This window comes from Tupaia chinensis, unplaced genomic scaffold (genome assembly GCF_000334495.1).
Source record: "Tupaia chinensis unplaced genomic scaffold, TupChi_1.0 Scaffold149501_1, whole genome shotgun sequence".
NCBI lineage: Eukaryota > Metazoa > Chordata > Mammalia > Scandentia > Tupaiidae > Tupaia > Tupaia belangeri.
The window spans coordinates 2,537,803-2,550,550 of record NW_006209345.1 but is presented as its reverse complement, the minus strand read 5'-3'; the positions used below and the strand labels follow the sequence as shown (position 1 = coordinate 2,550,550).

Sequence of the window (12,748 nt, the reverse complement as noted above, 5' to 3'; positions counted from 1 at the left end):
AGAGAGAAAGAGAAAGTGGGAAAGCAAGCTCCCAGGTCCAAGGCTTGAACTGCAGTCAGCCACAGAGGATTCCAATGCCTCAACTACCACACCACCTGCTGGTCTCCACTTTATTTCTTTTTTAAATAGCATGAGTGAGGGACCAGCAGTTGGCATAATGGCTATATTGCTGGACTCCCATGTAGTCAACCGTGGTTCAAGTCCAGGACTCAGTGTTAAATTCACGCCAGGCACATGCATGCCCAAGATCCCAAGAGGAAAATGGAAGAGAAGGGATTGCAGTGTGGCCATCGCCCCCGGGGAGTGATTTCTTGCCTTCTGTCTCTCTGTCTTTCTGGTGAGTGCATGCACCCTATAGCAAAAACCTTTCAAAAAAAAAAAAAAGTAAATAGCATGAGCAAGCTGTGGAGAGGGTGTCCCCCTTTCCCCTCCCTCCTTCTGTCACTCTCTGGTCAAATTAAAAATAAATAAATAAAATAATTTTAAAAAAATATGGGTGAACCGGGACCAGCAGTTAGCATAATGGCTATGTCGCTGGACTCCCACGTAGTCGACTGCGGTTCGAGTTCCGGATCCGGTGGCTTAAACTCACGCCAGGCGCGTGTGCGTGCATGCCCAAGATCCCGAGAGGAGAATGGAGGAGAAGGGATTGTGGTGTGGCCATCCCCCCTGGGGGGTGATTTCTCGCTTTCTATCTCTGTCTCTCTCTGTCTGTCTGGCGAGCGCATGCGCCCTATAGCAAAAAGCCTCTCCAAAATAAATAAATAAATAAATAAATAAAAACAAAAAGAAAAGCCGCCATGACCATCGAGGAACTACAGCAAAGACCTATGTGTTTTTTCAAAAGGTAAACACATTGCTGCCCCATTTAAGAAGAAAAGGAAGAAGGGGCCAGCAGGTGGCACCGTAGTCGGGGTGCTAGACTCCCACATGGTCAACCACGGTTCAAGTCCAGGATCTAGTGACTTGCTTTCTCATTTTCCCTCTCTGTCTCTCTCTGATGAGTGCCTATAATCAAACTTAAAATAATAAGGATAAATAAAATTAAATAAATATTTTTAAAAAGAGAAAAAGAAAAGGGAACCTGAAGTTCTTGTTTTTTCCAAAGTAAGCTGTGAAGCAGATGGAAAGTGTACAGATACAAGGAAGCAAAGCAACCCCCTGGTAAACTCAGGGCAGCACCCCATCTGTAGCTTATCAGAATCCTCCTGCTATCTCCAGTCACAACCAACATGGGCTTCTGCTACCAAGCAACAGGACAGGCATTACATCAGAGTTAAAAGCCCTAGTTTTTCTTCCTGTCACATACTCTCGAAAGCTCGGTCAAATGCAAGAGCAAACAGATGAACTACTGTTCTAAATTGTGTAACCTGATTCAAAGTTTATCCCCGTACTCCTAAAGAAGGAAGGCTGGCTTTGCCAGAAACAAACTCGTGACCCGGAAATCCGCCATCTATTGTATTACCTGTAGCCTCTGTTGCTTAATAGGCTTTAGTGAATAAACTGCTGATTATTTTGTGACAGTCAAAATAAATGAAGCAAGGTCACTCGCACCAATGAGCAAAATTATGAGAAACTACCTAGAAAAAAAGTCAGTTCTCAATGAATCAATAATACAACTAGGAACAAGATGATCCAGTGGGAAGAAACACCACAGAACAGGCAGCAAAATTTTAACAGCCCAGTTTACCACATAATTTGTCAAAAACAGACTCCCCAGCTAAACCCCAGGAGTTCTCAAGGACTCCAAATATAGGGCTGAAATCATAAACTTTTGGGACCAGCAGTTAGCGTAATGGCTATGTCACTGAACTCCCATGTAGTCGACCGTGGTTCACATCCCGGACCCGGTAGCTTAAAACTCACGCCGGGCGCGTGTGTGTGTGTGCTCAAGATCCCGAGAGGAGAATAGAGGAGAAGAGATTGCGGCGTGGCCATCCCCCCTGGGGGGTGATTTCTCGCTTTCTATCTGTCTCTTTCTTGTCTGTCTGGTGAGTGCACGCACCCTATAGCAAAAACCTCTCCAAAAAAAAAAAGAAATCATAAACTTTTTATCATTTGCATAACAATAAGCACATGATACACAAGCTGCAATTAAGCATAGGAGGCACAAGATACGTGGGTAAAATGTATCAAATTAGGTGAAAATAACACATTTATTTCATATTCAACATATTTAACCAACATATGACAAGTAGGAAACTGAAGAGACCACTGATGGGAATCCTAATCCTGAAGACCTAGTGGTGCAGGGCCACCACTGACATAACACACAGTATAAAGAGCTTCTCCAGCCAGCCAGGGGTGTGGTGGCTGAGGTGGCTGCATCCCATGTGGACAACTGAGCAGTTCAGTTCAGGGTGCAGTGGCTTGGAAAACAAGCCAGGCTTGTGTGCATGTATACCCAAAATCCCAAGAGGAAAACAGAAGGGATGGTGGTGTGGTCATAACCTCTAGGGGGGTGATTTGTCATTTTCCCCCTTTCTGTCTCTCTCTGGCAAGCACACACAGGCTATGACAAAAATTTTTTTTTTTTTTTAAAGAGAGCTTTTGTGCTATAGGTCACATACACTCACTGGAGAGACAGAGACAGACAGAAAGAAAGCAAGAAATCACCCCACAGCAGAGATGGCCATGCCACAATTCGTTCTCCTGCATTTTCTTCTCGGGATTTTTGGCACACACGCACATGCACCCGGCTGGAGTTTCAAACTCTGGGTCCAGGACTCGAACAGTTGGCCATGTGGGAATCCAGCAACATAACCATTATGCCACCTGCTGGTCCCAACAAAAAAACTCTTTTTTTAAAAGAATTATTTAATTTAATTTATTTATTTTTAAATTGACCAGAGAGGGACAGAGTGAGAGAGAGAGGGAGGACAAAGTGAGAAAGCAAGGTGCCAGGTCGGCCACGTGGGTGTCCAGCGCCCTTACCCACCACGCCACCTGCTGGTCCCCCAACAAAAATCTTAAAAAAAAAAAAAAAAGTAAAAGTGTAACAGATTATAGATCTGTAATACCACAGCCAAGTAAACATGTCACTAACAATTCAAAACATACTTTAAAAAAAAAAAAACAATAACTAGTAGACTGGAGCTAGCAGATGATATGGTGATTGAAATGCTGAAATCCCATTTGGCTGACCAAATTTCAGTCCTAGATCTGATGGCTTGCTTTCTTACTGACTCTCTATTTCTGATGAGTGCACATACCCTATAACAAATTAAAAAATAATAATAAAATTAAATAAATAATTCTTAAAAAAAAAAAAAAAGTTAGTGGATTATCATCAAATACTTACATTACAAATAATGTTCAGGGTTGAAAACAATGAGCACTGGGCCGGCAGGTGATGTGGTGGTTAAGGGCTGGACTCCCATATGGCTGACCATGATTTTAGGTCCCGACCTGGCCGGCCATGATTTGAGTCCCAGACCTGGCAGCTTACCAGCTTACTGTCTCTCTCTCTCTCTCTCTTTCTCTCACTCTCGCTCTCTCCCTCTGTCCTTCTCCGGTCAAATTAAAATAAGTAAATAAATTTAAAAAGTTAAATAATTAAATAAAAGACAATGAACATCTCTATATCCTTGATTTATTATACTCTATATGCATGCTTTGAAAAACCACACTGTACCCCAAACAGATCAACAATGATTATTTGTAAACTAGGAATCATAATTTAAAAATAAAAAAGAATTTTTTAATAGGATTGATCAGTATGCTCAAGTCATTTGAAGTCTTTGCCTTTTTGCATATTCTTAAGATACTTCTGTACATACGTATGAGCAATGGCTACTGTTGTAAAGAACTACTTATCACCAAAAAATCTGTATAAATATAGAGACAGGTGCATACTGCCAAAATTGAAGTGCTTATCTGAGTAAAGAGGTGAAGTAACTATCAGACTGTGTTAAATTGGGTTAGAAATGAGCCCCTGACATCAGACAGGATTCAATTATTAACATTTTTTTAAAAGAGGTTTTTGCCTCAGGGTACATCCACTCCCTGAACAGAGAGAGGAAGAAAGAAACAGCAAGAAGGAAAGTGAGAGCACACCCTCAAGGGGGATGGCCATGCCACAATCTCTACGCCTCCATTCTCCTCCCAGGATTTTGCACATGTATGCACATATGCCCTGTGTGATTTTCAGGCCCTGAGTCCAGTGGTCGACCATGTGGGGGGGTCCAGCAATGTACCCACTATGCCATCTGCTGGCCCCACTTACTAACTTTTAACCTCACACAACAGAGGTTAAAGAATACTTCTCTGGGCCAGCTGTGGTGACACAGAAGTGATGCAGTGTTCCATGATCCTGAGGTCATACAGGAAGGTGCCAAATTTATATCCCAAGGAGTCCTGAACATTCTGGATACATGGGTGCCCATAATACTGGCTGACTGAGGCTGGGCATAAAGAACATGTTGGGGATGCCTGTTTTGCTCTCTCATGGAAGAAATACATTAAAAAAAGAAAAAATATATTACATAGGACCAGCAGACAGTGTAATGGTATGCTGCTGGATTCCCAAGTAGTCAACCATGGTTCAAGTTCCGGACTTGGTGGCTTGACACTCATGCCAGGCACATGTGCGTGCATGCCCAAAATCCCAAGAGGAGAAGGGATTGTGGCATGGCCATCCCTCCTAGGGGATGATTTTTCACTTTCTGTCTCTGTCTCTGTTTCTCTGGTGAGCACATGCGCCCTATAGCAAACAGCTCTCTTGGAAAAAAAAAAAAATAGGGACCAGTAGATGGCACAATGGTTACATCACTAGACCCCCATGTAGTCAACTGTGGTTCAAGTCCCAGACCTGGCAGCTTCTTCTCTCACTTTCCATCTCTTGCTCTCTCTTACTCTGTCCCTCTCTGGTCAAATTAAAATAAATAAATAAAGTTGGGACCAGCAGTTAGCGTAATGGCTGTGTCGCTGGACTCCCATGTGGTCAGCCGTGGTTCATGTCCCAGACTCGGTGGCTTAAAACTCACGCAGGGCACATGTGCATGCGTGCCCAAGATCCCGAGAGGAGAACGGAGGAGAAGGAATTGCAGCGTGGTCATCCCCCCTGGGGGGTGATTTCTCACTTCCTGTCTCTGTCTGTCTCTGTTTGGCGAGCGCACGTGCCCTATAGCAAAAACCTCTCAATAAATAAATAAAGTTAAAATTAAAAAATTCTTAAAACAAACTCACGCTGGGTGCATGTGCATGTGCATGCCCAAAATCCCAAGAAGAAAATGGAGGAGAAAGGATTGCAGTGTGGTCACCCCCCGGGGATTGATTTCTCACTTTCTGTATCTCTGTGTCTCTCCAGGAAGTGCATGTGACCTATAGCAAAAATCTCTCTTTTAACTAAATAAATAAACAAGCAAACAAACATAGGGCCAAGCCCCACAACCTAGTAGTTCAGGAAGCTGGATTCCACCTTGCCAGTCACTGAATCCTGGCCCCAGCAGCTTGAAAAACACACTGGACATGCACACATGCATACTCAAAATCCCAGCAGGACAGAGAAATGAAGGAAAAAGGACTGCAGCATGACCATGCCCAGTAGAAGATGCTTTCTCTTTCTTTCTCTCCCTCTCTCTAGCCAGTACATGCACTCTGTGGAAATTGGAAAAAAATAATAATAAAGGAAAAAAGCGTGTGCGGAGACCTCACAATGGCACAATGGTAAAACAATGCTCTGTGTATAATGTGAAAACAAAATGAACAAAAAAATAATCCTTCTGGCACCAACAGGTGGCATGGTGATTAAGGCGCTGGATACTCCCACATGGCTGATCACGGCTAGAGTCCCAGACCTGGTGGCTTGCTTTCTCACTTTCCCTCTCTCTCTTGCTCTCTCTCTGTCTCTCTCCAGTCAAATTTTAAAATAAGTGAATGAATAAATAAAATGAAATAATTATTTAAAAAATAATAAATAAATAAATAACCCTTGCATGGCAAGTAGGTAGTATGGATCCCACATAGCCAACCACATGATTTGAGTTTTGAACTTGGTAGAAAATCATGCCAAGTGTGTTCTTGAGTGCCCAAATTCCCAAGAGGACTGTGGCATGGCCATTCCCCCTGGGGAGTAACTTCTCACTCACTCTCTCCCTCTGGCAAGCATATGTGTCCTATAGCAAAAATTGAAAAAATAAAATAACCCTTGCTTTCTCCAACTGTCCTCTGTAGTCAGTTTGAAAATAAAAAGACTGGTCATACCCCACTCACCTAAATTTCCTGGTTAATCATCAAGTGGAAATTCTAACTATGGGACAACTAAAGGTTAACAAACAAAATGTTCTTGTAGAAAATCTAAAATCCCTTCATATGTCCCTCCTTTCCAGTCTAAATATAACTATGCAAATATGATTGTCTGTTAATGATTCAAGCCCTTTACTAGTCGGAGGTCAACGTTCTGAACCTTAGATATCACTGGGAGTACTACCAAATAACACCACATACACACAGAGAAACTCAGACTTGAGCCGATTCCAAGGCTTACCAGAGAGTATTTTTAATTATTTAAATAATCTTGCCTTTTTTTACTTTATCCTTTCTTTTAAAAGAAATGTTTCAGTAAGTTGGGCTCTAAATAATCGAATCTATACTTCAAGTTTCCCTCCTCTAATCACATAAAAAATAACATTCTGGATACTTTCACAATTTTAATGGCCAGGCCTCTTTTCTGCCCTGAATTTCCTAATCTAACCCTTTAAAGGCCAAAATGTTTTTCATTCATATGAATATATAAGGACTAATTTGCTTCTGGTGGCTTTTCAATCCTCCAACTTCAGAGAAAGTTCTACATTTAAAATGAAAATAACAATGACAGGGCCAGCAGGTGGTGTGATGGTTAAGGGCACTGGACTCCTACATGACCAACTAAGGTTCAAGTCCCGGACCTGGTGTTTTGCTTTCTTTCTCTCTTTCTCTCTCTCTCTTTCTCTTACCCTCACTCTGTCCTTCTCTGGTCAAATTAAAAACCAATCAATCAATAAATAAATAAAGTGAAATAATTCTTTAAAACAACACCAAATCTTGATGAAATGTACATTACCTACACCAAAGGTGAATCCACAAAACAAACTTGGCAAGGTGGAAAAAAAATCATAAAAACCATCTTAACTTGCTATTAGGTCACCACTACCTTTCAAATAAATTACTCTAACATTTGGCCATAAAATACAATCAATGGCAGTCCAAAGTTTTGTTTTGAGACTTTTGCTATAGGGTGCATGCGCTTGCTGGAGAAACAAAGAGAAACAGAAAGCAAGAAAGCACCCCCCCTGGGGGGGGTATGGTCACACCACAATCCCTTCTCCATTCTCCTCTCGGGATTTTGGGCATGCACCCACACATGCCTGGCATGAGTTTTAAGCTGCCAGGTCTAAGCCCCAAACCATGGTCATCTACATGGGCGTCCAGAGATGTAACCATTACACCATCTACTGGTCCCAGTCTGGAGATTTTTTTTTTTAAGATTATTTAACTTTATTTATTTATTTATTTATTTATTTAAATTTGAACAAAGACGGACAGAGAGCAAGATAGAGCGGGGACCAGGGGAGTGAGAAAAGAAGCCGCCAAGTCCAGAACTCGAACCACGGTAGGTCATGTGAGAGTGCAGCGCCCCTAACCACCACCTGCTAGCCCCAGTCTGGAGATTTTTAAGGGGAGAGAGGAAAAGAAACTTCTCCCTTTCCATGAAGAAAATGAGGTGAGGACATAGTATCTGACTTCAAAGGCACAGATGACCATTTACCATAACAGCTGTACTTCACTGGAAGACCAGGGGTAGCAGGATTGTACCCAGTGAAACGCAAATACAGGAATAAAAACACAATGGTAATATGAGAAAGAGTGGCTCTGCCTCCACAGCTGTAAAAACTATCATTTTGGGTCCAACAGTTGGCGTAATGACTATGTCACTGGACTCCAATGTAGTTAACGGCAGTTCAAGTCCCAGACCCAGTGGCTTGAACTCATGCCGGGCACATGTGCGTGTGTGCCCAAGAGGAGAATGGAGAAAGGATTGCAGCGTGGTCATCCCCCCTGTGGGGGGGGGCAGTGATTTCTCCCTTTCTGTCTCTGTCTCTCCCCCCCCTTTCTGGAGGGTGCACACACCCTATAGCAAAAACCTCTCAAAAAAACAAAAACAAAAACAAAAACAAAACAAAACAAAAAAAAACGATCCTTTCATCTCGCAGATTCCAAAAGACTTCTGGATAGGACACCATGCACAGCTGTTAGACTTGTCATTCTCTCTCCAGCCAGAACATTACAAGAACAAGCTATCATCTTGGATCCAGAGCCCATACAGCTTCACAAATCATTTCAGCTTATTCACTCACTTTCTGAAAAAGACACCATACTCTCTCATCAGGTGTTGGCTATGAAAACTGTCACTCGAGTTTGGTTGGTCTATAAAGTTCACATATTCCATACATAAAAGGAAGTCAAACTGATTCATTGTCATCAAATCCTTCTCTGACTTGGAGAGTCCTGTTACCAGGAGACCAGAACCTAAAGGGATAAGAATGGTCTCAATCCACAGTTTACAATGGACAAGGGTAACAGAAGAGTATTTTCTGGAGATGGTAGAAGGGACAGGCTTGGGAATAAAGTGCATTAGCAGAAGATGTCCAAAGCAAGATCCTGGCAGATATTATAGTCCATGTAACAGGATGTGACACCAGCCCAAGGGAGATGAGTCATAAGAAGAACTACTGCTTGATTGATGCCTGCGTCTTCTATCATAAGAATGTGAATGAGGTTGGAGATCTCTGGACAAAAATCTTTACTTTGATCTTGATGTCTTTCCACCATTTTTTTGGCTGTATGTTCTACTACCCGAAAAACTACTTGAAGATGAAAACAAACAAACAAACAAACAAAAAAACCCTTCTCAGCCCTATGAATAAAGTAGAATAGTTTGGTTTCTAGACTACAATAGATATAATTAATTCAGTCTATACTATGTGACCACCACATAGCATGAAGAAGCTGACACAATGGAATACACAATGTTAATCTTGGGGACACTTTTCACATCCAAAACTTTAAGTACTGAGTTTGTAATTTTGTGGAAGAACAAATTTTAGCAACAGGTTAAAAGGCAGGTAGCATGCATGTTAAGGTGGCCAGATGCTGATTGCCAGGTTCCAGTCCTGGACCTGGTGGCTTGAAAATCAGTCCAGGCATGTGCACATGCATGCCCCAAATCCCAAGATCCCAAGAGAAAAATAGAGGAGAAGGGATGATGGCATGGCCAACATCCCCCACAATGATTTCTCACTTTCTCTTCCTCTCTCACTTTCTCTCTCCCCCTCCCCATACAAGTTCCCTACAGCAATAACAACCAAAAAAGGGCTACTGTAATGTACATGAGAGTGAGTGAAAAAAAAGCTCATCTTTGCATTTGCATCTAGGAATGGCTTTGACATTTTTAACTTTGTATCCCAAGAGTAAATAATAGGTTTGATGACACTGAGGAAAGTAAAATCACTTTACTCAATAGTGGCTTATTGTGTAATACAGTTTCTATTTTAGCAACATGTATTTAAATAACTTTACAAAAGACTATCCTTTATTTTTAGACCTGTCAGGTCTAAAACGTTATTTGATTTCTGCTACATTCTACACCACTCTAAGCAAGAAAAATCTATGCTATAGTAATACAACTTACTGTAAGGTCCAAGCTCTTGAAATATGCCATTCCTAATTTCAAACATCTATGTATTTTTTTAAATAATTGTTTAATTTTTATTTATAATTATTTTTTAAAGAATTATTTATTTTATTTATTCATTCTTTTTAATTTATTTTAATTTGACCAGAGAGAGACACAAAGAGCGAGAAAGAGGGAAAGCGAGAAAGCAAGCTACCAGGTCCGGGACTCGAACCGTAGTCAGCCATGTGGGAATGTCCAGAGCCCCAACCACCACGCCATCTGCAGGTCCCTATAATTATTATTTTTTCATGTGACCAGAGAGCAAGAAAGGGGAAGTGAGAAAGCAAGCCACCAGGTCCAGGACTCCACTGCAATAGGCCACATGGGAATCCAGCAACTTAATCACCATGCCATGCCACCTGCTGGCCCCCATCTATGTATTTTTAATCATTTGGAAAGAATTTATATACAGATATGTCATCTCAGTGCTAGGGTGATAAACCTGAGCAACTGTCTGCTTCAGAGAATTTTTTTTTAATTATTTATTTAACTTTTTTTTTTTTTATGAGAGATTTTTGCTATAGGGGGCATGAGCTCACTAGAAAGACAGAGAGAGAGACAGACAGAAAACGAGAAATCATCCCTCAGAGGGATGGTCACACCGCAATGCCTTCTCCTCCATTCTCCTCTCGGGATCTTGGGCACGCACACACATGCGTCTGGCTTGAGTTTAAGCCACTAGGTCCAGGACTTGAACTGTGGTCGACTACATGGGAGTCCATCGACATAGCCATTATGCCAACTGCTGGTCCCTTAACTTTTTCTTTCTTATTTAGATTTGACCAGAGAGGGGGGGGAGAGAGAGCTAGAGAAAGAAAGTGAGCAAGCAAGCTGCCAGGCCCGTGACTAGAATCATGGTCAGTCATGTGGGAGTCCAGCGCCCTTAACCACCATACCACCTGCTGGCCCTGAGAAACTTTTTTTTAAAAGAATTATTTTCTTGGGACTAGCAGGTAGTGTGGTGGTTAAGGTGCTAGACTCTCCCACATGGCCAACCACGTTTCGAGTCCCAGACCTGGTGGCTTACTTGCTTGCTTGCTTTCTCACTTTCTCACTCTCTCTCTATCCCTCTCTGGTCAAATTAAAATAAATAAATGAATAAATAAAATTAAATAAATAATTTTTAAAAATAATTATTTTATTTAACTTTATTTATTATTACTATTATTATTATTTTCTAGTTTGATCAGACAGAAAGAGAAAGAGAAAGGAAAAGTGAGAAAGCAAGTCACCAGGTCCAGGATTCAAACCGCGGTGAGCCATGTGGGAATCCAGCGCCTTTAACCACCATGCCACCTGCCAGCCCCTCAGCTTATTTTTAAAAGAGATTTTTGCAATAGAGCATGTGTGCTCACTGGAAAGAGAGAGAGAGAGAGAGAGACAGAAAGCGAGAAATCACCCCTGGGGAGGATGGCCGCAATCCCTTCTCCACTCTCTCTTGGGCATATATGCATCAAGCTGCCAGGTACAGGAATTTAAATCACGTTGGCCATGTGGGAGTCCAGTGGCATCACCATTACACCATCTACAAGATGTTTCATCTGCTAAATTAAGATAGCAGGTTACCTGGTCTATATAAAACCAACTAAATTTTGCTAAAAAGCAAAAAGGCCACTGCAATATCTGCAACTATAAGTTACTTGGCATCCAGTCCACCACACACAAGACTCAGTCCCTGAGGCCGAGGACTTGACCTAGGAAAAAATACAGCAGGTAGTTCAGAAGCTTCAAGATCATCATCTAAAAGTCAAAATGGCTAGGAAAAAAATTTTTATCATAACTAGTATCTCAGCAATAAGTGATCCTTAAACTACAGGGCTGCTTACAAGGAAGCTAGAACACAGTCTAACTGATACCAAAACAGCTATTGAATTTAGAGCACAAAGGAAATCTTAAAAAATTTATTTTGGATATTTGAAAAATTTCTACTAACCATCTAAAATTCATCTTGAAACAACCATGACTCAGGTGTGGGAGGGGTACTACAGTAAAATGTAATAAGCAAGAATTGGGTGTCTTAACCTTTCTGAACATCTATAGCTGGAAGGTACAGTTAAAAAAAGAGACACAGCCTTGGGTCAGCAGGTGGTACAGAGGTTAAGGAGGTTGGATCCCACAATATCGACTGCAAGATTCAAGTCCCAGGCCCAAACAGCTTGAAAATCACGCTGAGGGGCAGGCAGGTGGAATTGTGGTTGGACTGTTAGACTCCCATGTGGCTGACCATGGTTCAAGTCCTGGACCTGGCGGCTTGCTTTCTTGCTTTCTCACTCTCTCTCTGGTGAGTACCTGTGCCCTATAGCAAATTTTAAAATGATAAAATTAAATAAATAATTCTTAAGAAAAAAAAGAAAAAGAAAATCACTCTGGGTACATGTGCACATGTGTACAAAAATGCTGAGGAAGAATGGAGAATAAGGGATTGTAGTGCAGTCAACCCCTCTGGAGGGTGGTTTCTCACTCTCTCTCTTTCTCTTTGTTTCTCTCTCTCTCTTTGGTTGAGTGCACATATCCTAGAGCAAATTTAAAAAAAAAGAAAAAGAGAGAGAGAGAAAAGGAGCTTTAAGGTCCAGTCCTACACAGAATATCTCTATGACCTTGGGTGAGTTGCCCTGTACAAAATATCTGCATGTGGCAGGTGGAGTGGAGATTAAGGTGCTGGACTCCCACATGGCAGACCATGGTTTGAGTTCCAGGTCTGGCAGCTTGCTTTCTCACTTCTCCTCTCTCCCTCTCTCTCTGGCCCAGTCAAATAATAATAAGAAGAAGAATTAATTAATTAATTAATTCTTTTTCTTTTATTTATTTATTTATTTTACATTCTTTCACTGAACATCAACATAGCATACAAAATGTGATTTTCCAGTCAGAATACAATGTAAAGTGGCTTAATCATACATGTTGTCATCAATTTCTTGTTTCTTGTATATACATATTTCCTCCTATTTCTTTTTTTCTCTTTAAATTTATTTACTTTTTACATTAATTCACTATCCATCATTACAGCATACCAATGAATTTTCCATCCACAAT

At 41.3% G+C, this 12,748-nt stretch overlaps 1 protein-coding gene across 1 annotated transcript in view; it reads right to left on the bottom strand.

The window, feature by feature from the left end:
* The window catches only part of CHKA (choline kinase alpha), a 74,423-nt gene that overhangs the window by 50,580 nt on the left and 11,095 nt on the right, over positions 1–12,748 (bottom strand). The window contains exon 3 of the mRNA XM_006171357.3: positions 8,337–8,508. Within this exon, the coding sequence (XP_006171419.1) occupies positions 8,337–8,508 (172 nt within the window). The remainder of the gene's footprint in view (positions 1–8,336; positions 8,509–12,748) is intronic.